Source organism: Limanda limanda, chromosome 18 (assembly GCF_963576545.1).
Source record: "Limanda limanda chromosome 18, fLimLim1.1, whole genome shotgun sequence".
Taxonomy (NCBI): Eukaryota; Metazoa; Chordata; class Actinopteri; order Pleuronectiformes; family Pleuronectidae; genus Limanda; species Limanda limanda.
The window spans coordinates 19874903-19901401 of NC_083653.1; the positions used below are offsets into that span (position 1 = coordinate 19874903).

Sequence of the window (26499 nt, forward strand, 5' to 3'; positions counted from 1 at the left end):
GAAGAGAGGATGACGAAGAGAGGTAGGGAGGGAGAGAGAGTGAGAGGCAGAGCTGTGGATGTGGTATAGGACCCGCTGCCTGATGGGCTGGGCAGCCAGTTTGTACTTCCTGGATCCAATCTATTATTCATACACTGGATACAGATAAAGAAACAAGGCTGCTCTCAATATCATTAGCTGTGTGTGTGTGCTGTCGTGTGTCTGTGTCTGTGTGTGTGTGTGTGTGTGTGTGTGTGTGTGTGTGTGTGTGTGTGTGTGTGTGTGTGTGTGTGTGTGTGTGTGTGTGTGTGTGTGCGTGTCTGTGTGGGTGTGTACAAGGCAGATGGGAAACCAGCTAGGAATCCAGTTTGATATATATGACTTTTACCTAAATTATTCATTTAGATCCCAGGAAGTAGCATCAGATGCAGAGTCAGTTCATCCACTTTTAAAGAAGACATATATCATCTGGCCATCACGGAGCACTTTATTGGGAACACCTGCCTATTCATGCAGTTTTCCAGTCGGCCAATCATGTGGAAGCACTCCAACACATACATTAAATGGTTCAGGAGCTTCAGCCACCATTCAACTCAAACCTCACAGTGGGGAGGACATGGAATCTTATAGGGACTTGATTTGGGACCCTTAACCGAAATCTTTTGTTGAGCCCAATGAAGCCCATTAGATTTGTGAATACAATTTGATTGATTCAATCTGCAAATGTCTGCTCCATGCAGGCACTACAGGAGGATGACAACAAACCTGCACAGTGGAGAAAAAAGTCTTCATGACAGTAGAGAAGGTCAAGAATTCTCTCCAGGATGCAAAATGTTTTCGTGTCAACAATCAAGAGAAGACGTCTTCACTAAAACCTCAGGAGATTCACTCTAAGATCCCTCAGACACACAAAGTCCAGGCTACAGTTCACAACAACACACAATACAAATGGGTACAGGTCTAGGGCTGATGAAACTAAAATCAGCCTCTGTCAAGATCATTTTGATAAAGTTATACACCAATAACATTTTAACATTACGAAGACAATGATTTTAAACATGGGGCCAAAGCAACTAAAGACTTTTTCAGGATGAAGAGGAAGAACGTCCTTCAGTGAGTCAGTCATCTGATCATATATATAGCTAAAGGATCCTGCTGTCAAGCAATTTCTACATGATAATGTTATCTAATCTAATGTTAAATATATTTATTTCGTTTGAGTTCACGTGTCTCTGTCCTATTACGTCAAAACACCATGACTCTATGTGCCATATGGGTTGAAAGGGCTACTGTATATTTCCCACTGACGCCAGTGGAAAGAATGTAAAGGACATTCCAACTGTCTCCACTCTGTCAAAATCCACCTGACTGTAAAGACAAATGTCTGTGTGTAGGTTTATTTAGACAACGCAGTGATAAAAGGTCAGATGACAGAGTGGACCCATTTTTAGAAAGATGGAATCCACGTATAGTTTCACATTCAGGTCATGATGTCATCCTCTGAGATCTGTTGTCAGGTAGGAATGACAGCATCTATAGATACAGCTAGGGACTGTCTCCATCCTTGGCTTGGCAGCAAAAGAAACTGACACATGATCTACAGAAATACATTTGTCTATTAAATATGTCTTTTTGGATTCAGGCCATGGATGAGATCATGGCCTGTGTTAGAATTCCCCATGCTTAGAGTTAAACACTAGGACTTAACGTTCACTTACTGTACCTCAGAGGACCTCAAGGTTATTTATAAAGCTCCCTCTAGTGACTCCTAACTATGAAACAGTGTGATGTTGATCATTTACTGTATAATATTCAGACCTAGAAGGTAGAAATTATGACTTGTTACTGTTTGAAGCTTTAGAAAAGGGCTAAACTGAAATGCTGAATCATCACTGTAGATTTTATATGTATACGTAAATTAAACTATGTGATTTAACTCTGCTGTGTAAACTCATTGCAGAAGCCCTGTCCAGCCATATCACTTCACCGGCTGCCTATAGAGCCTCCATCACCTCATCACTTTCATTTCTTTTTTAGCTAAATTATAAGATGAAAAATTATATTTTGCAGTATCACCCAGTTTTTGGAAACAAGATACAAGATTACAGCTATCAGCTGCTTTCAATTGAAATAAATACGAACTAAAATCCGCATTCGATTTTACTGTTGTCATTTTTATAAGACTTCCTTCACGGCAGTTAAGCATGACATTCAGTGAGGAGGGACGTTTTATTTAAACCAGTTTTATTGGCTCGCTGACGAACCTTGTTGATTGCACAGTTTTTAAATATGTTATCATCATTTTTAGCTGTATTTTCCCTGCTGTGTGCATTCACAAAAACTGTTTGTTTGTTCATGTAGTTTGTTCATGAACTGAGTCTCATTAAAGTTTCCCATCACTTATTGAATAATGTCTCCTGGCAGCTCCAAACCAATTAGATCTCCTCTGCACCTCTCCTAAAAATATTGCCTGAGATGAGAGAAATGGTTGGGAATGTGCCTAATGGTTTTGTTGTTGCTTCGTCTCCCTTTCCTGGTTCTCCCTGACGATAGTGTTTCCAGTACAAGAAGGTGAAATGGTTATTTGAGGTCTCATGGTGACGGTGCATCAATAACCATTACATTAGATAGGCCGATGAAAATGGGCAACTTGGCATCAATAGACCTACTTCAAATACTTTCTCTGGCATCCAACTCCTCATCAGTTGCTATCTCTCTAGCTCCATGACCTCACTACTTTCAAACAACCTTTGCATTGCCTTTATTTCATGGCTCATATTTCACTGGGGAGGAGCTTTTAAGTTCTCTGCCATGAAATAATTCTGTGACTTCTTTCTGACTTTCTGGGTCTTTTTTTAATCAATGTTTCAAGGTCTCAAAAGTTTAAGAACTGGTCATGTCCTTAGGCCTCATCCTGGGAAGAAACCAGAGGGAAATAATTCCTTTTAAATCTGCTGCTCTGACAAAGCAAACCTCCAATGTCCTGAAGCACACTGATGAATCTCCAAGCTTTGCTTTGATTAAAAGGACAAAATGGTCTCACTTTCAAGGACATCCATACACGCTCAGAAAATATCACTCCGGAAATGCTCTTAAATAATTCATGAGCTCATGAACTGATGAGTGAATTTGTAACAATATAATGGAATTATCTTCGTTTCATTTTTGTAGCCTTAATTTTTAGCCTTAATGCAAGTTTTTCAAGATATTTTTAAGTTTTTAGTTCCTTATTTAGAAACACAACATTAAAAAGACAAATTATAGCCAAGAGTTAGGTTCACTCAGGATGAGTAGGTTGGTTGGACCCTAATTATGACATTTAATTGTCTGGAACCCACGTTCAGACAGATTTGTAGGGGTTTAAATTTGCTGAAGGGCCAGAGTGAACCGAGCCGTTTCCACCTGTTTTAATGTCCACCTCTGACTCCTCCACTGTGTCCTACATGCTGGGGGATTATTTTGGGGCTCATGGGAGTCAGGATGTCTAGAAGGCCAGAGGGAGGACGACATCTAAACCTCTGCCGACCTCGCCCAGCGCCACATCTCCCTCACCCACTAAGTCTGGCTGCTGGACATTTGATGCCAACCCACAACTCTGTCAGAATATCTGAGTGACATGACAGAGATGATCCTGAAACCAGTGTCAGACGAGGAAGATCATATGTCTGAGTGACACAACCAGCAAACATGTACTTATTATAGTTTCAGATCTGCTCGGCAACAAGTGGGCGGCCCTGGCAACGGCCTTGAATGGTTAAGGTAAACACTGGGGTTCTAGCAGAAAGAAGGGGGCAGGGTTAGCAGTTGCCAGATGATGTCGTCTCCATCTTGAACCTGGGACAAACAGAGACTGGGTCAAAAGTACCTCAACTCCAGAAAGATCAACTGAGCTCTTCTAGATTTTTGGAAGCAAAACACTCTTAAGAAGTAGTGGACAACCAAAGGTCAATAACCAAGCAATATATACATTCATGCATTGTGCTCCCATTAAGTGTAAAATAAACAGTTAAAATGTAGTAATATTATGGGATTTTCCAGCGGCCGACCTTGCTGTACATGAAAATCCTCTGACAAAGAGCTCTGAATATAGTCTCTTAGTGAGTCCCTATATAGTGAGTAGGGGTTAATGATTTCGGACGCAGCCACAGTCTGGGGTGTGCCTCCACATAAGTTCTGATATTTATTTATATATTTTTACTGTTCATAGCTGCATTACATTTGGCTATTTGAGAGAAGGGTGGTCAACAGCTCGCTGAGATGTTCCTGTTTAGCTGCTACCTCCACTTTACCCATAAGCAACTTTAAGACCCACAAAACCCATGCTAAAGACCATCACATGCTAACTCAACTTTGGTCAGTGACATGTATGACAGTCAGTTTTATGACAACAATGAGGTCAGAGCAATAAATGAGTGACTTCCACACTAAAAGACAAAAGAACAGCTGATTCATGGGAAAGCAAGAATTTTGCTTAAGTGAAATGTTATTAGCCAGAGGCCAAAGCGTGGACACACATTAGCATGACTCCAGTCATGTGATGTCAGTGGACGTTTTGTTTGTCTTGGTCAGAAGATAATGATTCGTCTTGGTTGTTTAAATTAACTGTTTTGTAAACATTATATTGGGAACACAGCAGAGATTTTAGTTCAGCTGAATATTTCTGTTGAGATAATGATCTGACAACCAATAACTCTTTGGCCCTAAACACAGAAAACACAGCAGCATTCTGACATGTTTTTCAATAGAATGTATTTTTTCTGCAGTCTTGACATAACAAGGAACCACAAACATAACTTTGTGGCTGATGAGCTCATTTCAGATATATCGAGCCAAACTAAGCGATGGGTAATTTAAAAACAGCGTCTGTATCAAATAGTTTACCAGAGAGTACAAGGACTATTTTAGTTTTACACTGTAATACCTTCAATCTAATCTGTATCTATAGGGTATCTTTTCAAGTCTTGATTTAAAAATCTTAACAAGCTACAAACTGTGACACGAAGGCTCTGTGTGTATGATTTAGTGACATCTATTGGTGAGATAGCAGATTGCAACAGACTGAAGTGACTACACAACCAAATAAAAACACATTCTAAATATTATATAATATTTCTGCATTAAGATCCCCTAAATCCTACACACTGAATATTCAAATATTGTTTTTTTCACATCATTATATTCCTGGCTTTGGCTTAAGAATATGACGTCCCCATTTCTTAATGGCATCTACAGATATCTGATTGGTTTGGTTGTGTTTTCTACCAGCCAACAGCTGTCAATGTGCACAACAGCAGACATATTTGAACCACAATTAAAAAAATGGAGACACAAGCAACTATTCTGAGCTGTGGACCCAGGATAGTGCTCAGCCATGGCATGCTACACTACACAAGCAACAATCTCAATGTATTTTCAACTGCTAACATTCCCTCGTGATTTGTTCACGAGTGAGTTTGTTTTCTGTTCGCCGCTTTGCTTTTGTTCTTTGCTCATGCTTATTCATCAGAATTTTAAAAAGCCCACAAACAAGTCAAGGTTTATATTTTTCTTCTTTGTTTTAATCCCTTGTGCATTTTCTTCACACTCATAACCGCAGCACTTTAATGGTTTGCCAAACTTATGTACAAAAACACATTCATGCTGTGTCTCACACAAAACGTTAAACTTGTTCTTCTATTGCAGAGATCAGGAGACCGTGACAACTATGTCACCCCTCCGTGCAGCCTTTCTGAACTGTTGTTATGTGACAAATAGAGCACAGCTTAACCAATGAAATGCAGAACAGCTCTGCGGCCAATCGGAAAGACTCAATGGAGACCTAGCTTGCAGCTAAAATATGTCTGAGGCTTGTGGGACAGAAACGTTTTAACACACACCTAGGCCTGTCGCGATATGCAATAAATCAATTAATTGCGCGATAAATTAAAATGAGCGATAATTTTTTGCCGGCTGCAATAAATTCAGGGATTAAAGTTTTCCGTCGCTATGACGGATTTCCGTCAACTCCGCTCGCATAAGGCTAAAAATGAGATCGATGCAGATCCCATCCGGCAGTCGGCCGCGGCTGCCGGTGGACAGACTCTTGTCTCCGCGCTGCCCGCGCCCCGCGTGCGTCAGGGCTCCAGTGCAGGTGTGGGGGGATCTCCTCGCGAGCCCTCTCCCAAGCGCTGGCTGGCCCCCGCCGGGCGCATTTCCTCCGTGGTGCGCCGCGACGGCTCCGGGTCGGCTTGGAAAGGCTCGGGGCGGGAGGAACGGAGACCACGGCGAGAAAGGTTTCACAAAAGCGTTCGGGGGGACGAAGGCGGGCGGAAGCCTGCCTGCGACAGCCCCAGCCGCGGAGACACGGGGGTCTCCGAGCGGTCTGACACAGGGGTCTCCGCGGAGACACGGGGTCTCAATTGGCTCAGGCACCGAAGTCAGAGTCACGAGTCAGAGTGTGTCTGTTTTGTATTTACTTTTATTTATTTAAGTATAGTGTAAACTTTTGTTAACAGTTCATATATTATTCATAGTTTTAAGTTAAAAAGTTTTTGTATTTATTTATATTTATAATCTACTTTAAACAGTTCATATATTTGGCAATAAAAAAGTCTTTCTTAAATGTCTTCCAGATGTCCAGTTCCAGTGTTCTTTAAAAATAAAAGTTTATTGATCTTCGAAAGGGTGTACTTGCATTATTATGCCATTATCATTATATAAGTTGAAAATGGTGTCAAAACGGCAATATTATCGCTTATCGCAATAATTTCTGGGGCAATTAATCGCACAGAAAAATGTGTTATCGTGACAGGCCTACACACACCGACACACTCTTGTGGACTTTCTTTCACTTATAAATACTTGTACATGGAGGCAGCGGTGGAGGGCATTCATTTGCAAATAACTGACCCAACTTTTTCCTCTCCTCGCCAATTTTCCAACTTGGATTCAAGAGTACAGATCTGATACCTGATGAGCTCTTATGGGATAAATATCACGCCAAATTCAACAACAGCAAAAAAGCTTTGAAAGGTGACTCGAAGTCTAATAAATCAATGTGGTGCATGATTGAAACTGAGCCTTGCAAAATGTTGTAAAAACAACTTCAAATCCTTGAAACATAATTTTTCCTTCTTCAAAACTGCAGCAAATTTGTCACATTGTTTCTCCAACACATTTTTCAAATTTTTCACTGTTTGTTTCCAGGTTTGAAACATTTTAAGTGGTGATCTGAAAATGTACATTTGGAAAGTTTTCATACATTGTGGACACACAACCGCACTCCCATCGCAGAGTTGAGATTTTACGATTTTACATTTACGATCATGCAAATCATGTGATTTCATGTGGTCTGAGAAAAAGTTGTCAACCTGGGTGCAGGGGAATTTGCACGTTTGCAGAAATAAAATCTTTTGAATTTTCATTATGCAAAGCTTCCAAACTTAGTTTCAATCATGCAAACCCCAAAAAGGACACACACATGGCCTGCCTTTATGAAATGGACACACTCCAAAGCAGAAATGTCCCATCAGGTTAACTATACTCACTCCTGAGGATGATTTGAGCGCGGCTGATCTTCTGTGTGTCCTGAGAGAATCGATGAAACCTTGCTGCAACAGGCATGTCTGCAAATACGGCTGTGACTAGGCCTGAGGGGGGGTCCTCGATTAAGCAGAGTGTCCGGCAGCAGCAGTCAGAAAATAAACAAGACAGCTGGGGGACCTCTGCCCTCTCTCTCTTTAAATTGTGGTTCCTTTTCTGCGTTTTTTTTGGCTTTTCTCTGTAAATACTTTTGTTTTTAACACCTCTTTGCCTCTTTCTTTCTATGCTTCTTTCTCACAACGTCCCTTCCTCCTGCTCTTCTGATATCACAGTCCAGCCGTGTTGTGGTGTGTAGTCTAAATTTTCATGCTCTACACCATGAGCTCACCGAGAAAATGCAAAGCGGTCCAGGTGGGCAGATGGGGGGGGGGGTTAAGGAGGTGGGGCGTTGGGGTGGATGGGGTTGCTGGGTTAGGGATTGGGGGCCGTCACAATCTGAACCAAATAAACACATACCAGACTGATGTGGCTAGGGGTTGCAGGAGGGGTTCCCCCCCTCGTGACCTGCAATAACAAACTCATTCTGGTCAGTGGGGACGTCGACTGTTTCTACGGGAAAAGTCGCTCAGCGAGTCTCTCTGTCCTCCTGCAACCCCCCCAGCTCTCTCGGATTTCAACCCCTCCCCTCCACTAAGGTTTCACATGATGGAGAGCCACATGGTGCACTGTTGGCAAGGACCATAAAGACAAACAAAATAAGTGACAATCCCCAGTTAGCAAGTTTTCATATGTCCCTGCGGAGAAGAGTTGCTGCCAAATCTGAGTCTGGCTGTGAATACAAATAGAGCAGAGACTCAGATCCTGCTCATCTGGTGAGACCATGAAGAATAAATTGTTTGCTCTATTTAAGCAGGAATGCGAGAGCATAAATGCAAGCGCTGCACTAATTTCCAACATGTAGCAATATGTTTCTTAATACTTTTACTACACAACATTTGAGATATTGTGCTTTTATCCAACTTCTTTTAATTCAAAAGTTAGCTCTAAGGGAGAAAGTAACAGAAGCACATTTTAAGAGCAAAATGTCACAAAGGGATTCTCAGAAATGACAGATTTGTACCTCCGCCAAGGAGGTTAAGTTTTCATCTAGGACGTGGTACGGGTCAGGGAAGAACCTATTACACTTTGATACATATCTGGATCAGGGGGTAGATCCAGACCTCTTTTTTTTTCACTTCCTCTACCATAACATTTTTACAGATGTTTTCCAAACACAAAAATTGGACTTTGAGAAGTTAATGTTTTTTAGGTTTAAGTTTTCTATGAAGCAAAGGTAAACAGCTGAAGTTTGTAGATTCTGACCTCACAGTAGAGATGGGCAATATATGGAGATAAAATATTAACAAGATTAACATTTTTATATCGGTCAGTATCAATGATGATCACAATAAATGTCAAATTATTGAAGGATGTGGCATTAAACACATCTTAGGGGGATCACTTTTATGGTATTTATCCCCATCATACTTAAACAATATATAAGAATTACATCAATATTTATTTAACTCTCGCTGAATTGATATTAATGACAATTATATTGCGATAATTGTCCTACTTAACAGCTTGGCTTTTTAAATATTATAGAAACAATCCACAACAGCTTAGACTACAACTGCGCGTGTGTGTATGTACGTGTGTTTGTGTGAAAGAAATTAAAGGCACAGAGCCAGAACAACAGCTATAGAGACAGATATAAATATTTAGCCACAGGGCTCCTGCTCTCCGTCCATTTCCACAAAGATATGACAGTCATGCTGCAGGTCACATTCTTCCTTTTCAACACAGAGTGATTTTATAAGCAGTGAGCTGTTGACACGTCCAGCAGAGTAACACAGGTTAGGCCAGGACAAAGTTGTTTTTGTGTGATATGGACAGGGTTAGAGTTACGACACAAATCTATCAACCCTCCAAACCACTTCTATGTTTTCCACATCCTGTCCATCATCTACAGGTCATCCCATCCTTATGCCTGAGACCTTCTGTATTTCACCTTGTCCCTTTCATCCTCTCTACCTTCTACGTCCTTGCCATGCCCTCAGAGGAGCGGCTTACAGGCCAGACCACAACACAGACAGACGCCTGGCCAGTTGTGACCCATCCGTCCCTCGCCTAATCCCGTCCTTTCATCAAGCTCTACTTTGGCCTTTTTAGGAGAGAGGAGAAACACTGATGAACAAAGTGTGTGTGTGTGGCAGGTTCACCAAGTGTCCCTGTTTGAGCTGACAGTACAGACACTACGTCACTTTGTTCCAAAGCAAGAGGAAGTCAACAACTACTCATCATTGAAAGTTACATGCCAAGGCTGGACCTCTGTCTCTATACGAACACTGGTTTTTAGTTATCTATGAGACCCTTAATCTTTTTTTACCCCCTGACATCACTTCACTGCTGTCATTTATTCTGGGCTCTCATTGAAAAAAACACTCAAATGACCTGATCACACTATAGGTGCCAGTTGTTTTACTGAACTTTGTAAATCCTGTTTTTCTCATCATGTACCTGCAACATGGAATTACATACAGAAAAATCTTAAGATCAACTCATTTTTATCTTGGAATGTTTTTTTTAAATATTTTCTGTACTCGCCTGTATGAGGTCTCTACCTCGTTGTTTTCTTCAGTTAAAATAAAGGGAAAATGAATGAATGAAGCAATAGCTAGTTTCAGTGATGCAAAGCAAGATGAGGAAAATGGCGTCTGTGGTGCCAAAAGTCATATAAATGCACACACATGCTGCAGAACTTCAAAGAGTAAGCCTGTCCTTAATTGTAATCACCCGCACGCACGCACACACAAACACACGCGCACACACACGCACACTCTCTCTCCACATGTCAGCAGTCCCTACAGTCACATTTGCCTTGCTAAGATGTAAACTATTCTGTGATTCCTTCAGCTGACACACACATGTTTGTGTGCAAGTAATAGTTCCAGGAAACACTAAGCTGGTTTTCTTTGTCAAAACATTAACAACAAAGACTCACACACTTGAAGCATCTGAGCTGAGATACTCAGGAAGTGCTTCTGTGGCAAAGTGTCAAAAGTGAACTTTAAAAATAAAAAATAAATATTAAAGCAGTTTCAACTCCACATTAGAGAGATCTTTAGGAGAGCAAAGAGTCAGATGTCTGTACGAGATGACCTACAACGTTTAAGTTGTTTATTTGTGTTTTTGTGAAGCGCGTCGTTCATTAGGAGTAACTCAGTAGAGCGAAGATCAGAGAAAGGGAAACAGGTCGCTGAGGGCAAAGTTCATTGGTTGGTTTCCACATGGTGCTGAGATGCTATGATTCACTGGTGCGTCACATGAATACATCAGATAAGTCTCAGGCTTATTTCTCAGAGACGTGATACAATAATTCACACTGTGGTCCAGATACAGACCAGTGCTCATATCCACATATCATTTTGTCAATACGCCTGTCTTCCCGATAGAATGGTTATTCTGCCACGCGCTGCTTTTTAAAGTCAGCAAACATGGCCGTGGCTCAGGTGGTAGAACGGGGTCCACCACCAGTCTGTGATTCGAAACCTGGCTCCTCCAATATGCTGTATATATATATGTATGTAAATGGTAAATGGTCTGTATTCATATAGAGGTTTTCCTGGTCTTTATGACCACTCAAAGCACTTTACAGTACAATTTCCCTTTCACCCATTCAAACACACAGTGCATCTATGGGCAGCACTTTTTTCTAATAGGGGCAATTTGGGGTTCAGTACCTTGCCACAGGACACTTTGTCGATAGAACCGCCTACCTTCTGGTTAGAGGATGACTGCTCTACCACCTCAGCCACAGCCACCCGTGTGTTTTTGTGTGTTTGTGTGTTTGTGTGTGTGCGTGTGCTTGTGCTTGTGTGTTTGTGTGTGTGCGGGTGGGTGGACTACATATATACAAGTCTCACTCACATACAGACACTTGGTCAGGACCCTAAATAGGAAACCCTCCGCAGACCAGAACGTCTCATTTAAGTGAGGTCTTTGTGCTCTACTGATATGAATGATGGAATTTTTAGCTGTAAAGTGCATGCATGCACATGCGGGTGGGCATAACTGGGTGGGTGCCATGAAAAAATACACTATAAAGACAATGGTTCAAAAAGGTTTGGTGTCATACCAGTGGGATTTGAATTCGTTACGGGTACAAATATGAACTCTTCTTGAAGCGGAGGAGAAGAGAAGTTGCCCCTTATTAAATACCAGTTTACCATCATCCTCTTGATCTCACATAATCTGTTTTGATCACAGCATAAATGTTTTTGTAGCAGCAAATCTTCTGTGCCTTTTTAATCAAAAGCTGGAGTCATTGAAAACCGGACAAAGACAAAAGCTGAAACAAGATTATTCAAGTAAATTGAAAAACTGGTTAAAGAAAAAAAAATCACGCCAACGCGATACATCCAAGAAAGAGATTACAATTATTCACACGTCCACACTCTACGGTGGAGTATTAGAGCAACATAAAGGGAAAAAAACAAGATTTTGAGAATAAAGTTGTGATATTACATGAAAAGTCGAGAATAAAATCACAATATTACAAGAATTAAGTCATAATGTTAGTCTGTGACTGATGTTAGTGGAGGACTTTTAGCAGGGCTTGTCACTTGGGTTGAAATATGTTGGATTCACAAATAACAAAATACTTTTGGCTCATCAGCTCCACATTATTATAAGTATCAGGACCATTCAGAAGACAGCTATTTATATATTTGGAGTATCGTTCATGGAGGAGTAAATGTTTGTTAGTGGTCGCCTGGCCATCGTGAGTTACATCTGAACGATAAGAACTGGATAGAGCTCAAGTTCTCCCTTCTGCATATTGTGGGAAATCTTTTTACTTTAGTTTATCTATTCTCGTAATATTATGTCTTCTTTTAATTAATCATGACTTTATTTGCAAAATCTCAGATTTTTTACTTCTTCAGTATGGCCCTATACTCCATTGTACCTTTCAACTAACAGCAAACATATTTCTAGTCTGATAATTGATAATAAAAGAGCTCTCAGGCTGAGGAAAGGGGGAAGGGACTCGCCAAGAGTAAAGAACAGGATCAGAATCGGGCCAATAAAGTGAAGACGCATGTAAATATAAAAGATGAAGCTATCTAAGAGAGGCCATTACTATGCTCATCCTGATGTTTGTCTTGTTCTATTTAAACTGTCCTTTCTGGCTCGGACTGACCGAGGTGTGATTTACTGTATGTCTCCAATGATTATCGAGCTGTTCCTGTAAACCATGAACAGGAAAGCTTAGCTAGCTAAAGCACTCACTGCACTTTCTGTCTATGTGACTCGAGAGATTCACAAAAACAAGTCAAACCAACAGCAGCTTCCATGTGAGGTCCAAACAGAGATGCTAGCACATACAAGCATCACAGGGAAGACTTCGTAAGGATTATGAAAAGCTTCCACTTTATCATTCACACACAGTGGCGGTTCGTCATACAGGGCGCTGGGGCGCCGCCCACCCTACAATTTTGAGATGAAAAAAAAAAAAAAAAAAAAAAACATGTCAAAAAACATTATATATCAAATAATTTAATAAGAAATGTACTGTTTTAAAGCGTTAAATGTGTGCCGGAGACCGTAAGCCCCTGTCAAAAACCACTTAATATATTATATTTGGTAATATATTTGCCATTCATTATCACTGAGAGAGAAGCCACTCCTCCCTGTGGGCGCCGGGCAAGTGGAAGTCTATGGAAGCCAACAAAAGGGGCAGGAACATTTGAGCAAGGACAGCTTTTCAATGGCGGATGACAGTTCGAGCCATGGGCGCACTTCACTTGCGCCTACAGCCAATGAAAGGGTTTCTTATACATCATGCTGACAGGACTGTCCAATCAGAGACCTTATCACTGATCTACAGGAGCTGCATAGTTAGCAGATACTTTTAATCTGCACGGAGGTGCAGCTCCGATCCCGGAGCACTGAGTGAGACAGGTAGAGGACAGACAGTGGACAGATAGAATCATTGTTGTTTACTGTGTCGTGTGTGTAGTTTTATCGATCAGTAATAATCAGCTGAAATTTTTAACCACATGTTAACGTGCATGGGGACGTGCTCCTCCGGGACCGGGACCGGAGCACCGGAGCACCTCCCCGGGGACCGTGACCGTCCCCGGGGACGTCCCGGCGACCGGAGCACCTCCCGGAGCACCGGAGCACCTCCCTCTGGTGCTCCGGAGACCGGGACGACCCGGTCTCCGACCCGGTCTCCGACCCGGTCTCCGACCGGGGACCGGGACCGGAGCACCTCCCGGAGCACCGGAGCACCTCCCCGGGGACCGGGACGTCCCCGGGGACGTCCGGACCGGAGCACAGGACCGGAGCACCCCGGAGTTTTTTTTCTCTCATTGCGGTGGGCTATTTAAACCGCGCCGCCCAAGTGCGCCCCCCCCCCAAAAAAAATTCACCAGCCGCCACTGTTCACACAGCACATATCACCACGCACAACAAATGCATGTCTAAAATAAGTGACCTGACCCTCGCTCGTGTGGCAGGGCTTTAACACCCACTGAGTGAGTGATGGAGGGCGAACCTCTGTGTGCCGGGGAGGAGTGTCAAGTCCACAGATGACTTGGACTGGAATAGACGCCACACCGGGAGCAGCTGTCAGGACACAAATATATTAGCAAAACAGTGGGGTGAAAGGGGAATCCCTGTCACCTTGCTGTGGCTTCTGTAGGCAGCTGGCTGAACCGCTGAGACAGGGGCTGAGGCCAAAGGGAGGGAGAAAGGAGTGAGGCAAGGAAGGCGGTGTGGGAGATGAATGGGAAAGTGGCAAAAAAAAAAGGACTGCAGCGGCCGTTCAGGTTCATTTATGATCTTTGCAGCGTTTATTTCACCGCTCTCTCTACACCCCTTAAAAATCTATCCAATCAATAAAGGGTTTAGTGCCCAAAATATATCTTTAAAAAACCTTAAGCGAGAAGCGAGAAGGAAAGATGAGGAAGCAGAGAAAGAGAAAATGATTTTGAAAGGTTTCAGGTTGTGCTGGGGACTACTGTATTTATCCAAGGCTTGTCTCTTTAAAGTCCATTTTCCAATGGTCAAACAAAATCTGCAAACAACAACAAACATCTAGTTTTGTCTGAGATTGGAATAGATACAATCCGCATTCACTCTTGGGTCAAATGACTCTACATCAACACAGGTTTTTAATAGCTCTAAACGGAAGTGATGAAAACTTGGTTCATGGAGGAGCGTCTAGCAGTCTAGATGCTGACACTGCACTTTTTCTGCTCAACGGCATGACTCATGAACACTTGTTTATGTTTTTTACATCTTGAGAACAATTTGCAACATCGATTATCGAACAGAACATAACAAACATGTGAAAATTCAATATTAACTCCTCTACATGTCCTGTTTTTAGTGGGTTTATCCAGCTTTAACAAAAACTGCATTTACCTGCTATTTTCGGTGTAAAATAAGTATAACAAACACAAGAGTATGTGTCTGTGTCCTTTATCTCTGATGTAAAGATTTAACTCAGATTCAAAATGATTTTTCTTCTATTGTTTTTATGCAGCTAAATAGAAAAAAAACATAAATTTTTTCATTATTATTTCAAGCACTGAAACACAAATATGCTTTTGCTAAACACGGTTCAACATGTGCAGTGCTGGCCACTTGAGTTCAGAAGAACAAGCTGAGAACAAAGCATTTAAAGCTTTTACTAGATGTGTTCCTGCAGCACCTCAAATACCCTCAGATTCAAGGAGCCAATTTGAAACATGAATCAAAGTCATTACTGTTACACCACTAAGAATTTTCTACAGAGAAAAGAGCACTTCTTATGTCTGTCTCCTGCCTGTATAACACAGCCCAGGAAAACCATACGATGTGGAAGCTGTGTAAGATTTAGTTCCAAGTCAAACAACTGAGAGACGATGGATACACAAATGCAGACGCCAGCACAAAGCTATTTCTTATTTACTAAATAAATAATTAGTAGAATAAGTAATAATAATCAATTTAAATTTGTGCAAAATATATATATATATATATATATATATATATTCAAGCACTTTCAATGAACCAAGTCTATTATCCAAACCTTTTAAAGGTCCAGTGTGTAAGATTTAGATGAAAGGAATCTAATGGCAGAAATTGAATATAAAATAATCCTAGTGGGGTTTTCACGAGGGTGTTTCATCAACATTTTAGAAATTGTTGTTTTATTTACCCTAAAATGGGAGCTTTATATTTAAATACTGTATATTAACATCGAGAGCTGGTCCTCTCTACCGAGGCCGCCATGTTTTTAACAGTTGTCTAAACTGGAAAAAAAATTTTTATGACAACTGAAGGCTACCACAGGTTCTCTTTCAAGTTTGAAAGGGGAGGGTGAGGTGAGGGATATTCAGCTGCAAAATGCATCTTCACCACTAGATGTCATTAAATTCCACACACCCATCCTTTAAAAACTTGTTCTTTTTCCTCTCATACTGACAAGCAGTAAAAAAGTTCTGGTCACCTTGTATAACTAATTGCCCGACATCGACTCTTTGCGTTTGTTCTCTCTCAGTCAACCCCCGCTCCTGAGGATCAGGCTCTTTTACGACTAAAAGCTTCACTCAGTGTTCTTCAGCTTGTTGCTGACTTTGTCTCTGTCTGTCGTGTGGAGGAGTGTATATTGAGATTATATGGGAGAGTTGCAGGTGGAAATAAATGTGTCAACAGGTAGAGTCCTGCACCAGGTCAGTTACTTGCAGGATGGGTAGACTTCCAAAAAAGAAGTTTAATAAGAAATATATTCATCTAAATACACAAGTACGGTCATGGGTAAAAATGTAATATAAACGTTGGTGGGCAACACGGCAAACATCTAGATCAGCTTTTGTTAAACTTACTCAGCCGGAAGGATTTGTTTTATTGTGAAAACCTATAACACCACCTAGTTTACCTTCACTTCCGCTAAAAAACTGTCACTACAGACACCAAAACTAGCTGGAGCATCAAAATAGATCACATAAAGACAGAAATATCCAGTGGTGAATTCGTTCTCAGTGGCTTTGCTGCTTGTAAAATGTGCCACCATGTATTAGCTTTTATGGCCACAATAAGCTAGGCTCGTTGTCACTGAGGAAACACATTGACAGCTGCAGAAGCACAGGTCCCTCGACTATTCAGATACTTTTCCAAGACCACAACTCAACCACAGAAACAGGAGGACAAGGAGGACATAACCCATTTGATGTGAATGACTGTGTATGTAGCATGTGTGTTGAATAATGGGTCATGGGTCGTATGTACTGATGGATCCAGATTTGACTTGGAGATGATTGCAGTTAAGGGGTACTGAGCAGGTTTGCAAAAGTGGACCCATGCAGGACGCTGATAGGTTCAAGGTTATAAAATGCTCTTGCCGATAAAACCGAGGTGAACTACAGAAACGTTCACTTTGTCGTTCCAACTTAAATTATACAAATCATTTAACCCCTGTTCAAAAAGATTGATTAGTGTAGCTTGAATCTATGTACTGTTGTTACAGAGGCATATTACATTATTTCGATATATTTTCTATTTGTCATCCTCAACTGTTGGAATGTCGTCGGTGGGGATTGACCCCAGCTTCGACTGTGACGCTCAAAAGATAAGCTATAGAAAATGGATGAATGACTAGATGGATGGATGGATATTGGAATATTTAAAACAAGTGCAATGACCCAATTTTCGGATGACAAATTCCTTTTACCCTCTACACAAACAAGCTACCAAACACACACACACACACACACACACACACACACACACACACACACACACACACACACACACACACACACACACACACACACACACAGCAAAGTTAGCACCTTTAGCATAATGAGGTGCATACCATCTTAATTATTGGATGGGATTAGAGTGTGGGGAGAGGAGAGAAGAGGAACATAGAGGACAGGAAAGGATGTGGGGCATTGTGGGTAATGTTGAACAGCATCTGGAGTCACACACATACAAACTGGCTGCAATTAAAACCTCTGCTGCGTCTTTGTTGGATTAAAAACAGCAAAGTAAAAAGACAGCAGGAGGGGGGGGTGATGAGAGGATAGTAATCAGCAGAAAGTTCAGCTTTATGCCGGGGACTGTTCACTGTGGGAACGCACACGGACAACACACAATCATCTGCGTAACAATCCTCAGTCCTCCTCCTCTCATCCCTTCTGGCAGGTATGAAAATGTAGACACAGCTGGAGGATGTAGCTTCGTAATGAGAGCATGTTTCAAAGAGCCAAGGTCAGGGTGCACCACTGGAAGCACAGTGTGTGTGTGTGTGTGTGTGTGTGTGTGTGTGTGTGTGTGTGTGTGTGTGTGTGTGTGTGTGTGTGTGTGTGTGTGTGTGTGTGTGTGTGTGTGTGTGTGTGTGTGTGTGTGTGTGTGTGTGTGTGTGTGTGTGTGTGTGTGTGTGTGTGTGTTCGTGTGTCATGCCATGAATTCTAACTCCTTCCTAACATTCTCTTAGTACACTGGAAGCCTCTTGCCAGAATGTCGTCCCTTTTACGCTTAGATCGATGCTCAATTTAAAAGGTTACAGATTCAGAATTGCCACATGTAAGTACCAATCATGCTCAACAATGCTAAGAATGCATCATCCCATTAAGTCATGCTGTTACCAGGAGCCGTCTATCATTAGCTGCCTGCTGTGCTCTCAGACAGGCAGCTCCAAATGGAAGTTTTGATTAAAGGAACTCACGGCTGTAGTAACTGCAGCTCTCTCTCTCTCTTTGTGGGGAATTAACTCGAATCATTGTTTCCGCTAAACCCATTAGTAACTGTAGCTCACTTAAAAAAACATGTTTTCACTGTTGACAGATGTCTTTCTTCATCCTGAATGCTTCAAATCATGTTCCACCCCGTGTGGTCTACTCTGTTCCTCCAGCACACGCAGCAACAATGAAACCAGCTACTTATCAGCAGTATTAAGGGTTCAAGCTGCAGCAACAACTTAAATTTAATGCTCAGTTATCCAGTTCATGTAAATCCCAACCTCAATCTTTTTGTGTCATATTACAACTCTGCTGCTTTGGAGGCAAAGGTTGGGATGGCAGGGAGAGAAACATATTCAGTTCTATGTATAAAATGCACGTCCACTGGTGATAAAGCAACAAGGCTTGACTCTATTTATTTTTTTGAGAGCGACCTTGTAAAATATTAAATGCTGATTAGCACCTTACAGCTAATTTTCCTATGCAAGTCATTAGCAGCTCACAACTGAAAACATGTGGCTGAACAGCACTATACAAACGAGACAAGACGCATATGACCCATATATACCAAGTGTCCCCCAGTTGTGAATCAAACTTTGCCTTGAAACCCATGTATTGTATAAGTCAGTCTTACCAGAGTCCTGGGAGTTGAGCACCTCCAAGGCGTGCATCATGGCGCTGGCAAATACGTTGGCGTCCTCCTTGCTGCCAAAGTTGAGGCCGTAGACCTGTCTGGAGTCACGCCACTGGTGGAAGGTCTGAGTGGCCTGGTTGTACTTCAGACCCTTGGGGATTGCACAGTTTATCACCACCTGGAGACACAAGAGAAGAAAAAGGGAAACATTCTTTAGATTGGCTTGCCAATTACCCAACTTTTTACTTTAACGGTATGAGCAAGAACTACATCTTCATCCAGCTTGTTCAGGCTATATCCATCTAATTCATTTTGTTTGAAAACAGCATTTTTATTTAAATTTATCCCTGTACACACAGGTGTTTTGGCACTGTATCAGTTTTAATCACTGTCCATACTAACCCTAACCCTAACCCTTGACAAGTCATGTACACTGGATATGCATGTGCCGGTGTGAACAGGGAATACTTAAATAACAGCTTGTCTCCTACACATGTGAACACTTGTATCATTGTAAAATGCAGAATATATCTGCACAACAGCTGTTAGCAAAGACAACAGGGTCTGTAACGCTTGCAATTGAATGTCCATGTTGCCTTCTACACTGGCAGCTGAACCTAATGTTGGTTGTTCTCTTCCAGAAGGAGGTTAATGTGATAGGAGCCTGACGCATCGGCAAAAGCTACATCGTGACTGAAAAGACCCAATCAGCAAGAGCTGGTTGTGAGTGTCTACATAGTGTGAAACATCTCTGTTTCTACCCGTCCAGATTAGAATACAACCCCTGGAGTTTTCAATCTAAATCGCGTTGCATATTCAAAGGAAAACATAGTATTAGGGATGTAGCCAAAGTGAGTATATCGGGGTAATGATGGGCCAAAAGTGGGTAACACTTTCCAAGATTCATGCTGACAACTATCACTGTAAAATCTGGATGCAAAATCCTAAAGCTGGCCAGGGAGACACATGTAACCTGAGGAAACACCTGGGCAGACAAAGTGTGTCTAAAAGATGTTGAGTGAATCGTATTAGATGGACCTTCAACTGTCACAGTCAGCAGAACAGAAGCTGAACTCTCCATGGACCATGATAAATGACATCTTTAGGCGACTAATTATCCCAGTAAATTGAGTTGTGTGAGATAACGGAGTTCGACTTTGTCGATGTTAACTTAGCCTTTTGCCTCAACTTTGTCAATTGATGAGTCTTAACAGCTTCTCAACATGCTATTTATTTTTGCTAAAAGAATATTTTTCAGTATAACATTAGTATGAAAAGTCAAATGCATCGTATTTAAGGGGAGATATTACATCACGATATTACTACATGACAACAAGATTACAGAAAATGCACATGTTAAACCAAGGGAATTAAGTATTAAAGGTAGGCCTACTGTTGGGTACTGGTGTGAATTCCACACAACAATGCCAGAACAATTCAAATGTGAATAATGCACAACCATAAAGGCTTGTAAATAATGAATTTTAAGCATCACCATGACAGAATGCATCTTCGTCCTGTTTAGCTGTGCTGAAGTGCTGAGAGCATTAACTGACATTAAATACCAGTTCGGAAAAGGTTTGGGGAAGTGTCTGTGACAGCCAAGCTAACCTGAGATTTGTGGCCCAGGAGCTCAAATAGAGATAAAATCAAGGAGTAAAGATCTTCACCTCTCACTCTGTCGCTCACTAGCTCTGTCTGCCTGCTCCAAAAACTCTTCGACGATTCAAAACAAATTCACACACTCTGATCTAGTTGTGCCAAAAGCCCAGAGTCTAATGAAACATAAACACTGGTTGCTGATAATGTGGTAAATTATCATTTTTACCTGGTTGTAAAGGGGCTTTATGATCCACTCTGTCTTGTGTTTAAGGTGCTTCAGTGCTAACATCGGGAGTTTTTAGTGTCCCGGGCAGACAGCCAAGGAGAGAGACCTCAAACTACTCTTCTGTGACTCTTGGAGACAGAGTGGGAACGACAGAACCTGCAGGACTGTGACAACAGCAGATTCTCTGCTCTGCACTTCTGCACCCGGCATACTCGTTTTTAACTTTGTCTGTTATATTTAATTTAGTCTTAGTACTTAGATAAAATGGAAGCCTATGGTACCCTACTTTTTTGCTTTTGCAGCGACAGCCTGTGTCATCTCACAGGAGGAATTAATTACACACAGACACACAGAGACACAGAGACACAGACACACAGACACACAGACACACACACACACACACACACAGGTAAGCAGCTAAGCCGTGTGTCTCTAATTCTCCTCTTCATTCAACAGCTGCTTGCTGTATTTTGCGGTGTAGCCTGTGCACAATATATAACATACATGCAGAGCACACACTCCTACCCACAGTGCATCACACCTGCTTATGGCTGCTGTCAAGCTGTGAGCTCATCTGAGCTTCCTCCACCTTTTGGGAATCTGTTGTTTGTGACTATAGGTGAATGTATTCATATTGAAATGTGTGCTTAGGAAGAAGCTTATCAGGCATTGGGATGTGCTGACATCTACTAAATATAGGGTCAAGATTCATAAAAGTGGCTCAGTGGAAGGTCTGCTTTTTGTGTGTGTGTGTGTGTGTGTGTGTGTGTGTGTGTGTGTGTGTGTGTGCGGGTGGATCTTGCTACCATCGTATTTCATTTCCATGTCAGTTCCCCTTTCAAAAGCCCATTTTTCTCCCCCACAGTGGCACAGTTCCAGTCTCAGTGTACTTTAACAAGCAAAAGGCAACAATACAAACACCTTTTTGTAATCTTTTGGAATATTGTATAACTGTCCACTGTAAATAAAAAACTCCAGCTGACTTCATGCATTAGGCAAACAAGGTTCAATGTGTGCAGGTTCTTTGTTTGATGCACTGACCTGATGATCTTGGATCTTGCGTCCCACCACGCGAAAGGCATTGTTGCCTGTGTGGTGGTAGATGTGGACTCTGCTGAAGCCAGTGGAGCCACCGGCTGGGACCCACTTCTTATTGGCATCGTCATACACCATGACAGCGGCTCGCGCCTGGCAGATACTCTGTTCACTGTATGGACAGGAGACAGAGAAAAATATCATTATATACTATTCACCCATATAAAAAACACATTATTAACTTACATTTATATTCTACTTTATCCCTTCAATGTGTGCGGTCTGTGTTACTGATGTGAGCAATGGGCTGCTTTGCAAGAGGATGTGACAGACTGCAGGGAGGGAAACAGTCAATTATTCATTGCATGACTTCTGCTAAAACTGCTGATAGCAGAACAAAACCGAGGGGAAAACAGGTGAGAAGAAAGCGGCTCGGCGATATGAATCTCTGTACATCACTGCAATACTGACAACTTGAATAGTACATAAAGAGAGAGGGGAACAGAAGGATACAGGAGGAGAGATTCAGAAAAAGCAGTGAAGAGGGGCCAGGGGGAAATGACAAGAGGATAAATCTACTTCTATTCAGATGCCCACCAACTATGAGTCTCCAGTGGGTAATATGTGAATATGTCATTACTCTGTCAGGCTCATGTCACATCTTCTTCTCATTTTCGAAGTCCAAAACGGAACGAAGCACAAGAAGATGATATTAGCCAGCCATGACACTGCGTTATTGTGTTTATTATTGTGTTATTGCTTTTCCATTGATCTCATCTTCGCCGCGAGTTTCTTGAAAAAGGTCTATGTTTACTTGTTGATGCCTGGGCCACACTGGTTGCATGTGCAGCCCGTGATGGCTGCTTCACTGATCTGCCGCATCACGTGCACGTCTGTTGTAGGTCTGCTGCAAGGCTGCTACATAATGTTTGTGGTATGACATCTGTATTTCCTCAATAAAATTAGGCCTATTCACTCAACTAAATGCCAGGACTCTACGTAATGAAGCCGTACTCACAATAACTTTGATAAAACATATGAATGTAGAGTGCACTACTCTTTTACTGCTTTAACTTTGAAACAGGAAGTGCGGCAAATATTTAGGCTTGTGACACATTTGACAGACAAACATTGAAACTTCAGTGAAAGATAATTGTCACTGGTTTGCCTTGAACTGCTCGTGTCCGCAGAGAAAGTAGGCAAGACCAGTGCGAAAAAATGAAAAACATCATCATCATCATTTCCACCCACGTGGGGACTGACAACACAACTGCATTTACACTTGTGTTCAGTGTGTTCACAAAGTGTCCCTGACAACTCTGCCAAACCACCCAAGGTCTTTAATGCATCTTGAGTGCATCACACGTGCACTCTCATGTGGTCCAGCCTTATCGGAGTGTGAAAGGGCTAAAAGATTCCCCCATTATGTTCCTATAAATACATCAGTATTAAAGTTGGATAATAAAAAAAATGGAGGGTGGACACATTGAAAAGTCAAACTAAATGACAGTATGAACACATTCACATGCAGACACTCCAGTGCAAACAGTCTCCAAAGCTACTCCATATGCGTCTCTATCCGGGTGGAAAAAGTCAGAAAAACACAGTATCTGCTTGAAACAGCTCTGAAACATTTATCTCCTGTGTGCATTCCGTTCTTGCACTAGACTCAATTATACAACCTCATGTACAGTGTGTATCCATATCCACATCATCATCACCAGCATCCAGCTTTCACACTAACGCTCACACCTCTGCTAATGTGTTTCATTATGATTAGAGAAGCTGAAACTGGGTTAACACTCTGCAGCAGCTGACAAATTTACATTACGCCTCACTGTCAAGGCTTTTCCCACAAAGGGGTGTGGACGCTGAGTTTACATCTCGGTCCATAACTTGCCTGTGAGTAGAAATAGACAGGAGCTGGGGCTAGCTGGCATTGTGGAGAAAAAAAATGAAGGCAGGATCATTAATTCATGACTCACTGCTCAGCCAGAGGATTTCTACATATTCCACAGGCACATTATTAAACCTCGTGTCTCTAAAGGATTTTGCATTTATTTGTATTTCTCGCAAAGACTCAGAGCAGCAATCAGGTCTCTACACTGTACTTTAAAAAGGTGTAGGTCGTAATCAGGAAGGTCAAACTGATGTATAATTATTTTCGGTGAAGTGAACAGAGCTCCCCCTCCACTTCCACAACCATGATTTCCTTTTCTTTTTCTCTGTAGATTCAGACACAGGGATGTTTGGGCAAACAGGTAAAACCTTTCAGAATAACCAATGCGACACACCATGCGGTTTGCATAAGCTGAGATGATGATGACGAGGATGAGGATGACATGTCTGGGGTGATGTAAGTAACTGGACTGTATTTATATCGAGCTTTTCCAGTCTTATCGCCCCCTCAATGCACTCTACAGTACAAGTCACATTCACACACACACACTCATACAGCAATTCTTCACGCAGCGCTTTTTCCATCAGACATCAGCCAGGCTAAGTTGGGCTTCAGTGTCTTGCCCATGAACACTTGGACAGGAATGCAGATTGGAGGAGCTGAGGATCAAATCACCAACCTCCTGGCTAGTGGACGACACTCTCAAGCTTCTGAAACACTCCTGTTGACCAGCTATGCTGCAATGATAAGCTAAACAGACTTTCTAAAAATAGCTGACAAAAATCAGCACTAGTGTGCACACTTGTAAAATGTACATTTTTGTGCGGTGAATGTACTGCGGTCTGCACTCGTGTGGGGGGTGATTATAAGTGTGTGTGATTCAGCTGAAGGCTCCGGGGGTTTTCCTCTTCTTTACAACTGCTGTGAGCTACAAGCCGGAAATATTCCTCCCAAAGAGTGATGAGAAACAGAAAATGTGGCGGCTGCAAGAGCAACACATGCAACGCCCCACGTACACTGAGAGAAAATCCTCTTAAAACATATCAGTGGAGCACAGAGAGCAGCAGACATGACATATCTGATCTTTCACTTTCATTACCATGCCTCATCCCGATCATTGACATTCACTATCAAGCTTTACGTGCTTATGCATCGGCCCTTTGTCTCTGCAGCCCCCACGGGTGCGTGATGTCAGTCAATCACACAGAAATGTGGATTTCCCCTCATTGAGTACTTGAGTGGTGTAATCTAGACTCGTTGACCCCCCTCGTCTCCCTGTTAACCCTTCCTCTGTGCACATCAGCTGCCCCCCACTTCACTCTCTCTCCACTGAGCCAACGCTGCTGCCAAGCTCCATGTCAGCGTGTCTACAGGAAGTGGCGTTCCTTTGCCAAGAACAGTGAATCTTTTTGTCTGGCAAAAACAAACAGACCAATTGAATGAGCTTGGGTTGCCATTTACTACCAACATCTGTACCGTCTAAACTGTGTTAATCATGAATTCATTTTAAACAACCCTCCATTGAAAATCAAGTGTTTAATTTTGTTAATGTAGCCATATGGGGATTTTATATGATACCAAATTTATCATGAACACAACATTGGATGTTTCCAGCTTGGAACTGCAATGAAGCCGTTACATTCTCCCAAAAAACTATCCACCCATCCATCCATCCGCTACACAAGTTCGGCAGTTTTCCCAGTTTCTGATAGCATCACTTAATCGTTATGTTGCTTATTATTACTGAAAAACACACATACATATGTATTGAAACAATCTGTTAAATGAATTAAAGACCAGTTCAATGGTAAATGTATGTTAATGTACTTTCAATGTATTCAATGCATTTCGCCAAATGTCATGACTGAGGGCTCATAGACATTACTCGCCTACCTACACCAGCAACCACAAACACACAAACTGACACACACACACACACACACACACACACACACACACACACACACACACACACACACACACACACACAGTAACTAGCTTCAGATGTGACGAGTATAGGAATGGATAACAGGATATGGGATGAGTCTATTTTCAGCTCCCTCATTAATGTTAATGAGGATCTGAGTTCATAACGGTTCTGACTTCAAAGAGGAACAAAGCGGTTCCTGGGGCTTCGCTGCCATGATGTCACATCCTGCAAAGATCAGGTGGGGTGTGGCACAGAGTGAGGGGGCAGGGTGTGGGTGGACAGAGGGTAGAGAGATATTTATATCTGTGATGCTCTTGGAAAAAGGGCGAAGTAGATTAATCCGTCTAGCAACTGGAGGAAGAGGATGTGTAACTGTCAGCAAAACCGGCCAGTTTATGCAGACTGTTTTATTCTTTTATTTTAGGGTTGGGCTATATATTGTTCTTATGTTCAACTACGGTTTGGGTTATTTTCGTTGTCTTTTACACGTAGCGACTCCCCTCGCATAGTTACCTGCAGCAAAGGAGCGGACGGTTTTATTCGACACACCTGATCCCTCGTTTCCGCCCCAGTGCAATAAAATACCTGCCGTCAGCCCGGCACAGAGAGGAAACCAAACCGGACGCCAGCTTTGCGGCATTTCTCGGACAGAACCATCCAAACAACTTTAGCTTAACACCCCTCGCCAAGCGGAACGAGGTAAGGAAGCTGGTCCCATTTACTTTGCTGCGGGTAGTGCGGAAGGGAGTCGCTGTCACGTTAACGAGTCAGATGTCTCACGTGGCGATTTGTTTGTTCATTGTATTTTAACGTTCGTGTTTGGTTTTAATGATTAAAATCTTTGTAACTTGTAACTGTCATTACAGTTTTACAGTGTCACTACGGCAAACCAGATGT

The 26499-nt window shown here is 42.0% G+C and overlaps 1 protein-coding gene across 1 annotated transcript in view; it reads right to left on the reverse strand.

Moving 5' to 3' along the window:
* The window catches only part of enah (ENAH actin regulator), a 62709-nt gene extending 40769 nt beyond the window's left edge, over nucleotides 1-21940 (reverse strand). Inside the window, 2 exon segments of the mRNA XM_061091380.1 lie at nucleotides 18910-19087; nucleotides 21779-21940. Coding sequence (XP_060947363.1) covers nucleotides 18910-19087; nucleotides 21779-21910 — 310 coding nt within the window. The 5' untranslated portion in view covers nucleotides 21911-21940.
* Nucleotides 21941-26499: the final 4559 nt, after the last annotated feature.